The 15,659-nt window shown below is 66.4% G+C and overlaps 1 protein-coding gene across 2 annotated transcripts; it reads left to right on the top strand.

The window, feature by feature from the left end:
- Positions 1-25: 25 nt before the first annotated feature.
- Positions 26-14,216, top strand: KIF25 (kinesin family member 25). Of its 2 annotated transcripts, XM_079780823.1 has the most exons (9): positions 26-1,424; positions 1,524-1,591; positions 7,444-7,518; positions 9,388-9,519; positions 10,558-10,734; positions 11,256-11,407; positions 12,608-12,781; positions 13,142-13,297; positions 13,859-14,216. In XM_079780823.1, exons 1-9 carry the CDS (start codon positions 1,266-1,268, stop codon positions 14,008-14,010), a joined length of 1,245 nt encoding a protein of 414 aa, XP_079636949.1. In that variant the 5' UTR covers positions 26-1,265; the 3' UTR covers positions 14,011-14,216. The 2 variants fall into 2 exon arrangements, with proteins under 2 accessions (XP_079636949.1, XP_079636948.1); XM_079780822.1 differs by lacking the exon at positions 13,859-14,216 and having other exon boundaries at positions 13,142-13,830.
- The last annotated feature ends 1,443 nt before the right edge of the window (positions 14,217-15,659 follow it).

Here is a 15,659-nt window from a genome sequence, read left to right as displayed (position 1 = left end):
CACGTGGTGTCCATGGTGAGCACGTGGTGTCCATGATGAGCACGTGGTGTCCATGGTGAGCACGTGGCGTCCATGCACGTGGCGTCCATGGGGAGCACGTGGTGTCCCTGGGAGCACGTGGCGTCCATGGGGAGCACGTGGTGTCCTTGGGGAGCACGTGGCGTCCATAGGGAGCACGTGGCATCCCCGGGAACACGTGTCCATGGGAGGCAGGGCTGAGTCTATGAAAATAGATGACACAACCTGGCACCCTGTGTCTTTTGTGGAAACGGCTCAGCCCGCTGTGCCTGCCTCAGAGGGAGGGTGTCGTCGGGGCTGACAGCTCGCAGGTTTAGGTAAAAGGAACCTGTTGGCCCAGGAACGGGGTCTCTCCGGGGAGATGGGGACTGCGTGGTATCTGAATGAGGAGGACTCATGAGGCTGGCAGGAGGGGCTCGAAGCTGTTGGTGAAGGTTGAACTCGGCTCTGGGATCCTCTCTGATGCCGTTTAGCACCCACTGCTCCCCGTGGGCGACAGCGGAGCGGCCACGGGTCTTTGGGTTCAGGCCGGTTTGTGGCTTCCAGGCTCCTGGATGGTGTCGCTGAGCCTCGGGGAGGCATGTGAGCCTCTGCATTGCTCGTTTGTTTGTCTTTATGACTGAAGTGTAGGCGTCTGGGCCGTCCAGCCCTTTGGGGCTGTTGCTGTGCGCTCGCCCGGGGCACTGGGGTTACGCTTTGGCGTGACTTTAGAGGAATTCCACGAGACCAGGCAACAGAAGAAGGAGGCCGAGCCGCAGGGAGGGGCCGGCGGCTGCGGTCAGACGGGCTCGGAGCCAGGAGCCTGGGCTCTGCCCTTCCCGTGAGGCCGCGCCCGTCCGGGTGAGCGCCGGGCCTTCGCCCGCATCTGCGTCAGAGTCTGGGGTGACAGGACCCGGAGCCCCTCCCATTCACACCCGGGTGACCAGGGACCGGGCCCTCAGCCTCTTGGTGCCGGGACGCTCCAGCCAGAGAGCCGCACCGGCCGGGCTGTTTCCTGCTTCTTCCCTTGCCCGTTTCCCGGGAATTCGCATTTGGCTTTAGAATGGGAACCGGCTCAGGAGACGTTTTGCTTTAAGGGAAGCTACGCTGAGGCCGCGTTCCTGGCTGGACACGGCCTTGGCTTCCCTGCGCGGCTGTCGTGGGCAAATCGCGTGCAAACAGCTGGGGCCCCGCCCTCCGCGTCAGGTGTGCGTGAGCGCTCAGGCCGGGGCTCAGGCACCCCTCCCGGCCCTGACTTTCGCCCCCACATGGGGGCAGCAGGCCCCTCCGAAGGGCCGAGGGCCAGTGTTGCCGCCTCTGAGGGCCATACGGTCTCTGTCTCGGCCACTCAGCTGTGCAGTCAGAGAAAACACGGCACAGATGGCGATGGAGCGGGTGGGCTGTGTCCCCAGGACTCTGTTCTCAGGGTGGGCTCGGCTCTGCTGGCCTCTGCAGGGGGGCGGGGGGAAGGGGGGTCGCCGCTGCAGCCTGGCCGGGCCTCACCGCCTGTCACCCTTGCCCACTAGGAGACGGTCCTGGTGCGGTGCAGCCGGCCCGGTCACCACGCCGTTCACAAGACGTTTAACTTTGAAAGGTAAGTGCTGTCAGGAGGCCGTTAGAGCGAGTGGCACAGACGTGCGTGTCGGTGAGGGTGATGAAGAGGGTACAGCCATCCCCTCGTGGCTGATGGCGAAGGAGCAGGGACGCACTTCAACGCCTGGGGCCGGAGCACGTGGGCACCCACCTGCACGGCGAACGGGCCTCGAGCCACACGTCACACGTGGCGCGAGAACTAAGGGGAGCCTAGGCCCAAATGGAAAGCATGAAACCCTAAGACGTGGGCAGGAGATCAGGACACAGGCGGGAGCTGGGTGACCAGGGAATTCTCAGAAACGCCGCCGCAGGCGTGACCCGTAGAAGAAGGAAGATGGAACGGTTTTCCCCATGAGGCCTGGGCTCCACTTGGCGTGCATCCGTGTTCCCCACGAGGACGGGTCCCTCCATCCTGTCCCCGTCGATCTGCTGCCTGCACAGCACTGGCCACAGCACACGGCTCCGCACGGCCGGGCGCCCCGTCCCCTGCGGCGCACCCCGCGGCCACGACACCGTTTCTAGGTCTCCTCTCCGGTCCGTGGTGTCTGTCGATTCCTGTGGCCGACCGCGCTGTCTCAGGCCCACACTGTTCTTTCCCAAGGTTCTCCTATGAATTTTATATTCAAATTGTCTAGTTCCCCCCAAACCCGAGGGTCTGTGTGACATGGGGGGGCAGGTGAGCTTATAAACTAACTTGGGAAAAACTAACGTCCTCACGGAGCCGCGCCTTCACGTCCCGGGACACGGCGCCCTTTCCGTGCTCTGCGTGTAACTCGCGCCGGCGGGTGCGTCAGGCTCACGGAGGCGGCACTGCCTGCTGGTTGGTGCCAGGCCTCACCCCCTCTGCCCGGCCTGGGAGCGTCTGAGTCTCGTCCAACCTACTTGGTTGACGATGCATGAATGTCAGACGTTTGCTCCTGAATCTTACGAACGGCCCCTCCTGGGCTCTGCTGTTGAGCAGCTTTCTCCATCCCCAGCCGCCGACCGTGGCCGCTGCCCGCGGAGCAGGTGGCAGGACTGTCCCTGCCTCGCTGGCTGGAGAGACGCAGGGTTTCTCGTTACGATGCTTACGGAGCCCGGAACACGCTCGGTGCGGAAAACGCTGCCACCCCTGCCCAGATGGAGGCCTGGGGACAGCCGTGTGCTCACAGGTGGAGGCCTGGGGACAGCCGTGTGCTCACAGGTGGAGGCCTGGGGACAGCCGTGTGCTCACAGGTAGAGGCCTGGGGACAGCCGTATGCTCATAGGTGGAGGCCTGGGGACAGCCGTGTGCTCACAGGTGGAGGCCTGGGGACAGCCGTGTGCTCACAGGTGGAGACCTGGGGACAGCCGTGTGCTCACAGGTGGAGGCCTAGTGGACAGCCGTGTGCTCACAGGTGGAGGCCTCGGTGACAGCCGTGTGCTCACAGGTGGAGGCCTGGGGACAGCCGTGTGCTCACAGGTGGAGGCCTGGGGACAGCCGTGTGCTCACAGGTGGAGGCCTCGGTGACAGCCGTGTGCTCACAGGTGGAGGCCTGGGCACAGCCGTGTGCTCACAGGTGGAGGCCTGGGGACAGCCGTGTGCTCACAGGTGGAGGCCTGGGGACAGCCGTGTGTTCACAGGTGGAGGCCTGGGGACAGCCGTGTGCTCACAGGTGGAGGCCTGGGCACAGCCGTGTGCTCACAGGTGGAGGCCTGGGGACAGTCGTGCTCACAGGTGGAGGCCTCGGTGACAGCCGTGTGCTCACAGGTGGAGGCCTGGGGACAGCCGTGTGCTCACAGGTGGAGGCCTGGGGACAGCCGTGTGCTCACAGGTGGAGACCTGGGGACAGCCGTGTGCTCACAGGTGGAGGCCTAGTGGACAGCCGTGTGCTCACAGGTGGAGGCCTCGGTGACAGCCGTGTGCTCACAGGTGGAGGCCTGGGGACAGCCGTGTGCTCACAGGTGGAGGCCTGGGGACAGCCGTGTGCTCACAGGTGGAGGCCTGGGGACAGCCGTGTGCTCACAGGTGGAGACCTGGGGACAGCCGTGTGCTCACAGGTGGAGGCCTAGTGGACAGCCGTGTGCTCACAGGTGGAGGCCTCGGTGACAGCCGTGTGCTCACAGGTGGAGGCCTGGGGACAGCCGTGTGCTCACAGGTGGAGGCCTGGGGACAGCCGTGTGCTCACAGGTGGAGACCTGGGGACAGCCGTGTGCTCACAGGTGGAGGCCTAGTGGACAGCCGTGCTCACAGGTGGAGGCCTGGGGACAGCCGTGTGCTCACAGGTGGAGGCCTGGGGACAGCCGTGTGCTCACAGGTGGAGGCCTCGGTGACAGCCGTGTGCTCACAGGTGGAGACCTGGGGACAGCCGTGTGCTCACAGGTGGAGGCCTGGGGACAGCCGTGTGCTCACAGGTGGAGACCTGGGGACAGCCGTGTGCTCACAGGTGGAGGCCTAGTGGACAGCCGTGCTCACAGGTGGAGGCCTCGGTGACAGCCGTGTGCTCACAGGTGGAGGCCTGGGGACAGCCGTGTGCTCACAGGTGGAGGCCTCGGTGACAGCCGTGTGCTCACAGGTGGAGACCTGGGGACAGCCGTGTGCTCACAGGTGGAGACCTGGGGACAGCCGTGTGCTCACAGGTGGAGGCCTGGGGACAGCCGTGTGCTCACAGGTGGAGACCTGGGGACAGCCGTGTGCTCACAGGTGGAGGCCTAGTGGACAGCCGTGCTCACAGGTGGAGGCCTGGGGACAGCCGTGTGCTCACAGGTGGAGGCCTGGGGACAGCCGTGTGCTCACAGGTGGAGGCCTCGGTGACAGCCGTGTGCTCACAGGTGGAGACCTGGGGACAGCCGTGTGCTCACAGGTGGAGGCCTGGGGACAGCCGTGTGCTCACAGGTGGAGGCCTGGGGACAGCCGTGTGCTCACAGGTGGAGGCCTGGGGACAGCCGTGTGCTCACAGGTGGAGGCCTGGGGACAGCCGTGTGCTCACAGGTGGAGGCCTCGGGGACAGCCGTGTGCTCACAGGTGGAGGCCTGGGGGACAGCCGTGTGCTCACAGGTGGAGGCCTGGGGGACAGCCGTGTGCTCACAGGTGGAGGCCTGGGGACAGCCGTGTGCTCACAGGTGGAGGCCTCGGGGACAGCCGTGTGCTCACAGGTGGAGGCCTGGGGGACAGCCGTGTGCTCACAGGTGGAGGCCTGGGGACAGCCGTGTGCTCACAGGTGGAGGCCTCGGGGACAGCCGTGTGCTCACAGGTGGAGGCCTGGGGACAGCCGTGTGCTCACAGGTGGAGGCCTGGGGACAGCCGTGTGCTCACAGGTGGAGGCCTGGGCGACAGCCGTGTGCTCACAGGTGGAGGCCTGGGCGACAGCCGTGTGCTCACAGGTGGAGGCCTGGGCACAGCCGTGTGCTCACAGGTGGAGGCCTGGGCACAGCCGTGTGCTCACAGGTGGAGGCCTGGGGACAGCCGTGTGCTCACAGGTGGAGGCCTGGGGACAGCCGTGTGCTCACAGGTGGAGGCCTGGGGACAGCCGTGTGCTCACAGGTGGAGGCCTGGGGACAGCCGTGTGCTCACAGGTGGAGGCCTCGGTGACAGCCGTGTGCTCACAGGTGGAGGCCTGGGGGACAGCCGTGTGCTCACAGGTGGAGGCCTGGGGGACAGCCGTGTGCTCACAGGTGGAGGCCTGGGGACAGCCGTGTGCTCACAGGTGGAGGCCTCGGGGACAGCCGTGTGCTCACAGGTGGAGGCCTGGGGGACAGCCGTGTGCTCACAGGTGGAGGCCTGGGGACAGCCGTGTGCTCACAGGTGGAGGCCTCGGGGACAGCCGTGTGCTCACAGGTGGAGGCCTGGGGACAGCCTTGTGCTCACAGGTGGAGGCCTGGGGACAGCCGTGTGCTCACAGGTGGAGGTCTGGGGACAGCCGTGTGCTCACAGGTGGAGGCCTGGGGACAGCCGTGTGCTCACAGGTGGAGGCCTGGGGACAGCCGTGTGCTCACAGGTGGAGGTCTGGGGACAGCCGTGTGCTCACGGCCAGCACGGGGTCTGCGTCAGGATTTTGGAAAACTGACGGGAAAACAAACGTATTAGACGGAGACACGCGGTCGTTGACCTTTGGGGCGATGCTCGGGAATCACGGCCGTGGGCGAGAAGGGCAGTGCTGACCTGACAGCTCGGAGGCCGCGGGGCGGCCTTGCCAACACGGAGACCTGCGTGTCCGCACGGGGGGAGGGGCGGCAGGAAGGCCTCGTTGAGGAGTTCATGGTGTGGTCGCCTCCTCGGCCGGCGTCTTCCCTGACGAGGTCGTCCTGACATGACAGCCTGGTCCTTCGCCTCCGGGATAACATCCTGGAACTCGCGGATGTTCCTCTTCCCGGCCCCTCGGCGCAGCTGCTGGAGCGCTAACCGTTGTGTTAACCGCCCTGCACCCACCTCAGTAGGAAGGAGTGTGTCTGTCCTTTTACTTTTACCCAGAGTCCCCCTCCCGCCCTCCCTCTGCTTTCTCCCGCCGCGCTCACCTGTCGCCGGTGACTTCCTGTGACCCACCTGCGTCTTCCCCTTTGACCGTCACGTGAACCAGGTGCCGAGCTGCCCTTCTCTGAGCGTCACCTCACCCCCTGGCGGGGCTCCTCCCGCCGTTTGCCGACAGATTCGGCTCAAACACGATTCTTCAAGGTTTGAGGTTTCTCATTGGCACCGCTCACGGCAGGAGCGTGACGTGGTGATGCCGTGATTTCTGAAGCGCCATCCTCCTCCAGAGATGCGGACGGACGGTGACTCCGAAGGCACCTGAGGTGGGCGCTGCGGCCGCCACGGCGGTTCCGGTTGAGTCGCCAGCGGGCCTGGGCCACGTGGGCGCCCGGGCACCCGGGGCCGCTCGCTGTCCATCTGCTTTAATATTTGGATTGATTTGGGGTGGACGGTTCAAAGATCCTCGAGGAGCCCACCCTCGCCCTCGCCCTCACCCTCGCCTGCTTGCTCTGCGTGGCCTCGGAGGGTGCGGGACCAGCAGCCCCGTGGGCAGGGCCCGGGTCCGACCGTCACGTGCTGCCCGACAGCAGGAGCAGTCTGGCTGCAGCTAAACAGAAACGTGGATCCAGGAAACACGTTAACAGGAAAGCACATCCCTCCACACACACAGCCGCCTGCTTGTTTCACGTGCTCGGTCGGTCGTCCGCCTAAGCCCGCTGCCTGGTCGCTTCATCCGGTCTCAGGGGCGCGGCGGGCGCGGCTGCGGGAGCCCCTGTTGGCGCGGGCGTGGGTCCCGCTGTGCGCTGACGTCCCTGCACTGACCCGGCTCGCGTGGCGAAGAGCTTGGACGTGAAATTGGACAAGACTCACCGATGCCGCCCAGAGGGCAGTGCTGACGAGTTGTTGGACCGACTCCCGGCGCTGTGAGGCCGCAAGGCCGTGGCGCCTTCCTTTCTTCTCTCTGCTGCTTCGCAAACATTCATCCCTTTGCTTCTGCTTCTTACGTTTCTGAAGCCGAGGAAACGAACCTCCACTCCGCCTTAACCTGTGCTGCCTGGAAAGTGATAAAATCAACCTTTTATTTTAAAATCTATTTGTATTGATTTCAGAGCGGAGGGGAGAGGGAGAGACAGAGATAGAAACATCAATGATGAGAGAGAATCACTGATCGGCTGCCTTCTGCACGCCCCCGACTGGGGATCGAGCCCACAACCCGGGCATGTGCCCTGACCGGGCATTGAACCATGACCTCCTGGTTCATAGGTCGAAACTCAACCCCTGAGCCACACTGGCTGGGCTGCAGTCTTTTATTGATGAGAACTCTGAGTCTGGACGGTGTCGGGTGTGGTGGGGAGCACGGGGGGGGCGGCATTTCCCAGAGTCCCTTTCTCCTAACGACGCCTATTTCCTTCCGCGTTGCTCCTCAGGGTCTACGGCCCCGCGGAGGGCCAGGCCGCAGTGTTTGCCGACGTGTGCCCCCTGCTCACGTCTCTGCTGGACGGGTGAGTTGGGACGTGGTTGAGGTCAGTCCGCACAGTCCCGTGGAAATGCGAGTGGATGTCTCTGGTGCCGTAGACAGCGCTGCAGGGTCAGGTCACAGGGCCGCGGGTCTGCACGTCGCCCCCTCGCCACCCGCTGCCACCCCGAGGCTCTGCTTCAGGGGTCCCGGGTCTGACATCCATCGGGGCGCGTCCTCCACTAGGACCCGGAGCTCTTTCTTTTTTTTTTTTAATGTTTTTTTTTATTGATTTCAGAGAGGAAGGGAGAGGGAGACAGAGATAGAAACATCAGTGATGAGAGAGAATCATTGATTGGCTGCCTCCTGCACGCCCCTACTGGGGATCGAGCCCACAACCCGGGCCTGGGCCCTGACAGGGAATGGAACCTGGGACCCTCCAGTCTGCAGGCCGACGCTCCATCCACTGAGCCACACCGGCCAGGGCGAGGGGCTGGTGGAGCCTTGCTTTCGTGAGCAGGTTCCAGAAACAACAAAGGCCCGGGGTTAACGTGACCTTCCCTGGAGCTGCCCGTCCGAACACGAGGCCGGTGGCTGCGTCCTGAGCACCGGCCTGGGCTTCCTGGTGGTTTGAAAGGCCTTTAAAGCCTGTGTACACCCAGCGGCGCGGCTCAGGGGTGAGCGTCGACCCAGAACCAGGAGGTCACGGTTCCATTCCCGGTCAGGGCACAGGCCCGGTTGTGGGCTCGATCCCCAGTGAGGGGCGTGCAGGAGGCGGCCGGTCCATGGTTCTCTCTCATCATGGATGTTCCTCTCCCTTCCTCTCTCTCTGAAATCAATAAAAATATTTTGTAAAAATAAAAGCTCATGTACCTGCGGGAGTGGGGGGTCTTCCCCACACAGACACACAGACGCGCCAGGGAGGGCGTGGGACATGGGGTGCGCGCACTGTGGCCCCTCACTGGCCCAGGTGACGCCGAGGGCGGGCCCTGCGGTCGGCACCAGGGCCGCTCGGCTGCGCCTGCACGGCCAGGAACGTGTCAAATATTCTTTCAAATGTTGGGGTCTCCCCGTTGGCATTGGGGCTCCAACTGGCAGGAAGTGTGGGTCGCCAGGACTCCTCACCTTCTGTGAAGTGAGCTGCGGGGAGCACCCCAAAAGAGCAGCGTGGGGGACAGCCCGCCTGCCACGGAGGGCACGTGGCCCTCCTGGTTCACAGGCCCTGGGGCGAGCAGCTGTAGGGAGCGGTGTGGCCTAGCGAGGGCTCTCGTCCGCAGCGCGGGCCTCCGAGGCCGCGGGGTGCGTTTTTAGAACCTCACAAGAAAACGTGCCAACTTCCGTCAACTCGTGTGCACTACAGCAAGCCTGGCGTGCGTGTAAATTCTCACCCACGTATAGTTTTCCATCGATTTTTAGAGAGTGGAAGGGAGGGGGCAGAGAGAGACGCAGGGACGGCTGCCTCCTGCATGGGCCCTAGACCAGGAGCCACAACCTCCCCCTCCGTGCGGGGGGCGGTGCTCTGACCCCTGACCCCTGACACCTGACCCCCGGCCAGAGCAACGTGAGCCTGGATTTAGGAAGACGAGCTCCCACGGGGATCCCCGTGCTGCCCCGGGAGCTGGAGGGAGTGGACTCGGGAGGTGGGGCTCCGCAGGGGGCCGAGAGCCGGGGTCGGGACCAGCCCTGGCTCCCACGAGGAAACACGGACATGAGAAACACGGCGATGGGATGCGTGTGTTACTGACAGGGCTTAGTCCCTGCCGCGCAGCCAGGCAGCCCGGACCACTTAGCAAACCGCGGCGGTGGGTCCGGGAAGGGCCTGAGCGAGGCCGTCACAGAGGCAGTGCAGGCAGGCTCTCCTCCGGGGGCGGGTCCCGGAGCCCGTGGCTCCCTCTGAGCCCGTGTTCACTTCCAGGTACAACGTCTGCATCATGGCCTACGGACAGACCGGGAGCGGGAAGACCCACACCATGCTGGGCCCGCGGCCCCCGGGCGCCGCGCAGGGCGACACGGGCCTCATCCCCAGGGCCGCCGAGGAGCTCTTCCGGTACCGCAGCCGCTTCGGGGCGCCTGGGGGGGCGCCTGGGGGCGGCTTCGGGGCGCCTGGGGGCGGCTTTGGGGCGCCTGGGGGGCGGCTTCGGGGCGCCGGCTAAGGGTGCCTGGGGGTGCGGCTGGGGCTGCCGCGGGGTGAGGTGGCTGCTGCCCAGCGCTGTCCGCGCTCGAGGGGTCGGCGCACCCGGTTGGCTCCCAGGTTTTCCCTTTGAGACCTCACTGTCCTTGGGGCCCCCAGCAACCCCGACGCTGAGAATCGAGAAATGCAGACTCGGCCGGCATTTTACCGGAGAATCTGACTTCTGTTCCTCCCATCCCAGCTGCTCGTCATTCGAGGGCGTCACGGCCCCGGGCCTGGCTCTCCCGTCCTGAGGGGGCGCCAGGCGTGTTCCTTGGCGCAGACGCGTCCTGGTCACTCGTGGGCACCGAGCAGGAGCTGGAATCAGATGTCGCGGGACAAGGGGGCGGGAGGGAGGGGCGGGGGGTGGTCTCTAAGGGCTCAGCATCCCTGTTTTTGAACTTTGCTCGTCGGCCAGAGTGGGACGTTGGTTGTTTTTGGAGCCGGAGGTCCTGGCGCCGTGGCAGGCGCCTCTGGAGCTGAGCCAGGAGGTCAGGTCTCAGTCTTCCCAAGACGGTCCCTTACTCTCTCCCGGCCGGCGCGGCTCTGTGGTTGAGCATCTACCTATGAACCAGGAGATCAGGGTTCCCGGTCGGGGCACGTGCCCGGGTTGCAGGCTCAAACCCCAGTGTGGGGTGTGCAGGAGGCAGGCGATCAGTGATTCTCATCATTGATGTCTCTCTCTTTCTCTCTCCCTCCCCCTTCCTCTCTGAAATCAATCACAGTACATTTTTAAAAGAAATAAGGCTGACTGTCTCCAGCGTGGCCGATGGTGACCCGGCCCGGCACTCAGGGGCACGTGGCTTCTGGGAGTACGAGCGTGTCCCCTCGGGCCGCCCTCTGACCACGTCTTTGGGGGTGTTGTGCTCCCTGGCTGGCTTATCCCCTGTGTCACGTGTCTCCCCCCACCCCCAGGCTTCTGTCAGAAGATCCCTCAGAGACGCCCCGGGTCGAGGTCTCCGTCCTGGAAGTTTATAACAACGACATTTTCGACCTTCTGGCCGAAGACGGCTGCGCAGCGAGGCCCCGGCTCAGGCGCGAGGTGCCGACGACCAGGGAGGGGCGGAAGGCGGTGTCCCCGCTGACCTGCCTGTGAGTACCTCCCGGGGGAGCGACCTCCCCACGCCCCGTGTCGCCGAGTCAGCCCTTGGTCCATGAGACCTTCGCTTGACTTCATGCTTAGCACGCTGCAGGTTTCCGTGTGCCTTAGGATGACCTTTTAAAGCCACAAAACAGCCCGGCTGGTGCGGCTCCGTGGTTGAGTGTTGACCTATGAACCAGGAGGTCACGGTTCAATTCCCGGTCAGGGCACACGCCCGGGTTGTGGGCTTGATCCCCAGTGTGGGGCGTGCAGGAGCCAGCCGGTCCGTGATTCTCTCTCATCATGGATGTTTCTCTCTCCTCCCTCCCTCCCTCCCTGAAATCAATACAAATGTGTTTAAAATTAAACTAAAACCTGGTCGCCCGCGTGCGGCGGACGGAGCGCGGGGTGGGACGGAGGGGCTCGCGCTGTGTGGGCGGCGTGCTTGGGGAGCGGGTGGGCAGTGTCAGCGGAAGCGACGCGTTTGCTGTCCACGTTCCTCTGGTGTGAGGTCACTCCGTCGCCCCCGCAGGCCCGTCGGGAGCGCGGGGGAGCTGATGGAGCTCGTGGGGGCCGGCCTGCGGCTCAGGGCCCGGCGCGCCACGTCCGTGCACGCGGATTCGTCTCGCTCTCACCTGGTCGTCACGGTGACGCTGACCGCAGCCGCCTCCGGAGACGGCACCCGTGAGTGGCCCTTTGCGCCTGGTCGGCTTGTGTATGACGTCGGTCACGTAGGCGCCCGCAGGTCTGAGGCCTCACGCGGCCCCCGAGGGAGGGAACGGCAGCCGCGTCCTCAGAGGGTCTGGGGTCCAGCCCCAGAGGCCACTGGGCTCCGGGGCCGAGACGGAGGGGACATGGGGGCGGGGGAGGGACCCGCTTTGCTCAGAGAGACGCGGCGGGGAGGGAAGGAGCAGGGCCAGCTGGGCCCAGGCGCACGATGCTTCAGCCGGGGGCCGGCCTGGCAGGAAAGCTCCGCCGCTGGGCACCACCGGCCGAGGAGGAGCCTGTCCGGCCCTGGCTGGTGTGGCTCAGTGGATAGCGCACCGGCCCAAGCTCTGAAGGGTCCTGGGTTCGATTCCAGTCAAGGGCATGCATCCCTGTTGCAGGCTGGATCCCCGGCTCAGGTTGGGTGCGTGCAGGAGGCAACCAATCGATGCGTCTCTCTCACATGGATGTCTGTCTCCCCGCTTTCCACTCTCACAATCAGTGGGAAATTACCCTCGGGTGAGGATTAACCAAAGCAGCAGCAGCCTGGTCTCGGGTTAGCACCCGACAGGACTCCTCCCTCGGGCCGCAGGCCACGAGGCCTCCAGGTCGGGCGAGGACGCGAGCCGCCCGCCAGCCCAGAACTGCCCCCGTGTGGCAGGGCCGGCCTCGCCCCGGGGTCTGGGCAGGGGTGCGGCCTCCTGCTGTGGGGAGCCCTGACCATCGTCCCGAGTCAGTGTCCGCACGGAGGGCGCGCCGCGCGGGCGACAGGCACCGGCGTGGTCTCCACGCTCTTGTAAGAACTGCTCGGGTGCTTTTAGGCTTGTAAAGCCGTCTGTTCCGAACCCACACGCGAGGGAGCTGACCCGGTCTCGAAGGAGGGCGTGGCGGGATGCTGCGGGGTGTCCGGCAGGAACTGTGGGCCTGTTCCCGGAAGGCGCGCCGCCGGGTTTCTGAGTGGGTTCAGCTCGTCACCGCCAGCCCTTCCTGAGACGCCGCAGCCGTGTTCGTGGGACCGGCTGTCCATGGGGAGCCATGCTGTCTCGGGCGCAGCTCGGTGTCACTCGTCCGCGTGGGAGAGGTCACGCGCCGGCCGGGCTCTGTCCCTGTGGGGTGGAGTTCAGGGCGCAGGCGGAGGTGAGGGAAGCTTCCAGAACACCTGTGCCACTGTCCTTGCAGCTGAGCCGCGGTCCAGCCCCTCACCGTCCCTGCCAGCAACAGGGAGGAGGCCGCGTGCTCCCCGCAGAGCCTCGTCCGGGTCCCCGGGGGCCCCGCCCGAGAGCCCCGCCCGGCCCGCGGGGCAGGTGCGCGCCCGGCTGCAGCTGGTGGACCTGGCGGGCAGCGAGTGTGCAGGTGAGCGGCCGCCGTCTGCGTGGTGGGCGAGCGTCCCCCTGGGTGAGCTGGGCTGTGGGGTCCCAGCCGAGGGGCTGTGAGCCACCACCACGGGTCCCCAGCATGGGGTCCCCTCCAAGGTGACCTTCAAATCCTTGACCCCTGCACCCCCCGGGCAAGTCCAGGAGCGAAGGGCTTGGCTCTCCGTGAGGGCGCCCCGTTGGTGGCCGTATAGGTATTGCGAGAGGGTCTCCCGCCGCTGCTGCCCGGAGGGACTCCCAGTGCCTCTTGCCCGGGCCCCATTGCCTTCCGGGTCATGCCGCCGTGTCTGCCTCGAGTTGGCCCGGCCCTCACTGTGTCCCTGGCCTCCGACCGTCCCAGCGGCGTCTGGAGCGCGGGGACCAGCGCTGAGGGAGGCGTCCTTCATCAACCGGAGCCTGGCGGCCCTGGCGGACGTCCTGGGGGCCCTGGCGGCTCGCCGAGACCACGTCCCCTACCGCAACAGCAAGCTCACCCACCTGCTGCAGGACGCCCTGGGTAACGTGTCCCCGAGACTCTCCCGGGGGGTCCCTCCCCCACGTTCCCAGCACTGTGCGCCCGCCCCGCTCCACACTCTGCCGTCCACCCGGGGATTGGGGGAGGGGGGCAGGCAGGACCCAAACACGGGGGAGGGGCCTGTTCTCAGCCGCAGCTCATCCTCGGTCTGGGACAGCAGTTCCCAGTGTTACACTCAGGGCGCCTGCGCCTAAGAGACCCTGGGGCTCTGATCCCCAGGGCCGGTGCCCCCGGTGAGGAGTGGGGGACACGGGGAGACGTCCTCTCTCACGGCGGGCGCTTCCTCCTGGTCCCTCAGCTCCTCCTTCCCTGTGCCGCCCCCCCACACACACACACACACTGCTTGCCCCCTGTTGTCCTTAAGGCAAAGGAGGTGCCAGTCCCACTGGGAGAAGCCTGGCGTCCCTCCCGGGCAGCAGAGGGGTCTCGCCCCGGGGACTGGTGTCAGGTCTGCAGACCAGGGCCTGGCGGGAAGACGCTGTGGCCCCTGGGCCCCTGGGCCCCCCTCTGGCCGAGCCCACAGGGCCTTTCTTCTCTCTTTAGGAGGTGACGCCAAGCTGCTGGTGATCGTCTGCGTGTCCCCCCACCGGCAGCACGTGGCCGAGACGCTGCAGAGCCTGGGCTTCGGGGCCCGCGCGCGGCAGGTGGAGCGGCAGGGGGGGCGGGGCCGCCCGGCCCCCAGGTGTCCCTGGTGAGGAGCGTGGGTGCTTGTGGGCTTCGTCCTCCCTCTCCTCTGTTTCCTGCCACGAGTGCACGTGTGATGTTCGCGCCCCGAAATGAACTCCTTTACATCAGACGTGACAGCCCTGGTTTCTCTGCGGTAACGGCCACGAACCCTGACAGGAGCCCACGTGCCAGCCAGGCCATGCGGCCAAGGCAGCGGGCGCCCCTGGGGAGGTGGGTCCTGGGGCAGCGGGGAGCAGAGGGTGCTGTCCGGGGAGGTGGGTCCGGGGGCAGCGGGGAGCAGAGGGTGCTGTCCGGGGAGGCGGGTCCGGGGGCAGCGGGGAGCAGAGGGTGCTGTCCGGGGAGGCGGGTCCTGGGGCAGCGGGAGCAGAGGGTGCTGTCCGGGGAGGCGGGTCCGGGGGCAGCGGGAGCAGAGGGTGCTGTCCGGGGAGGTGGGTCCGGGGGCAGCGGGAGCAGAGGGTGCTGTCCGGGGAGGTGGGTCCGGGGGCAGCAGGAGCAGAGGGTGCTGTCCGGGGAGGCGGGTCCGGGGGCAGCGGGAGCAGAGGGTGCTGTCCGGGCAGAGGGGGCCACGCAGAGCCTCACAGCCGGCTCCTCGCACCAACTGGGCCAAGCTCCCGGGTTTGAGCTCGGGGTCCGGAACCCAACCTGGGCCCTGGGGTGGCTCTGTGTCCCCGACAAACTCCATGTCCCCGGTCCGTGTCCTCCTCTGCACAGCGTGGTCCCCGCAGGCGGGGGGGGGGGGGGGCTGGCGGGACGAGGAGCCGTCTCCTCCAAGTCCCCCGGCCCCTGTGGGGACACATGGCCTCTGGGCGGGGCCTGTCTGCCCCCCAGTTCTGGATGAGGCCCGTCCTCCCCCCGCCGCTCTCAAACCTCACCCCAGGGTGGGCGGCAGGCACAGCGAGCGCTTTTCCGGAGGAAAGTGTCCTGTCCCGAGTGTCTCTAAGAGCCGGTCAGGCTGCGTGACCCAGGCCAAGGCGTGGACACGAGTTCACACACGCGCTGCCTGGTCCCCGGTGCACTCGGCCCTGGGCCATGGCTGGGACACTGGGGTGTCCTGGGGGACCCCCCCCCCAGGTTGCCCCGGCAGCTCCTGCCAAACCACACTGCCCGCTCCCTGTTAAGTCCCACGTCAGCAGGTCAGCAGCCACACAGCGCCCGGAGCCCAGGCCCAGCACCAGCCCCAGGCCCAGTAAGCCCTGCTGGCTGCCCAGGAGTGGGCGTGAGCCAGCCCTCGAGGGTCCTTAAGTCTAGGGCCACGAGCTTGACCTCTGACCTCTGTCCAAACCTGGCCAGCCAGGCTGGGGGGGTGGGTCATTTCTGACTACATTTTCCTGAGCTTCCACCTGCTTCTTGGGCGTCCAGAGGGACCTGGTGGCCGTCCTTCCAGCCACACCGACACAAGCGAGGGAGGGTGTGGGCATGGCCACGTGCACCACAGCCCACGGGCCACACCTCATCACGGAGCGGGGAGGGCGTGGGCATGGCCACGTGCACCACAGCCGCGGGCCACGCCTCATCACGGAGCGGGGAGGGCGTGGGCATTGCCACGTGCACCACAGCCGCGGGCCACGCCTCGTCACGGAGCGGGGAGGGCGTGGGCATTGCCACGTGCACCACAGCCGCGGGCCACGCCTCGTCACGGAGCGGGGAGGGCGTGGGC

The sequence above is a fragment of the Cnephaeus nilssonii genome, assembly GCF_951640355.1.
Source record: "Cnephaeus nilssonii genome assembly, chromosome: 9".
Taxonomy (NCBI): Eukaryota; Metazoa; Chordata; class Mammalia; order Chiroptera; family Vespertilionidae; genus Cnephaeus; species Cnephaeus nilssonii.
Note: the sequence above shows the minus strand (reverse complement) of the source record. Positions and strands in the feature narration are given on the sequence as shown.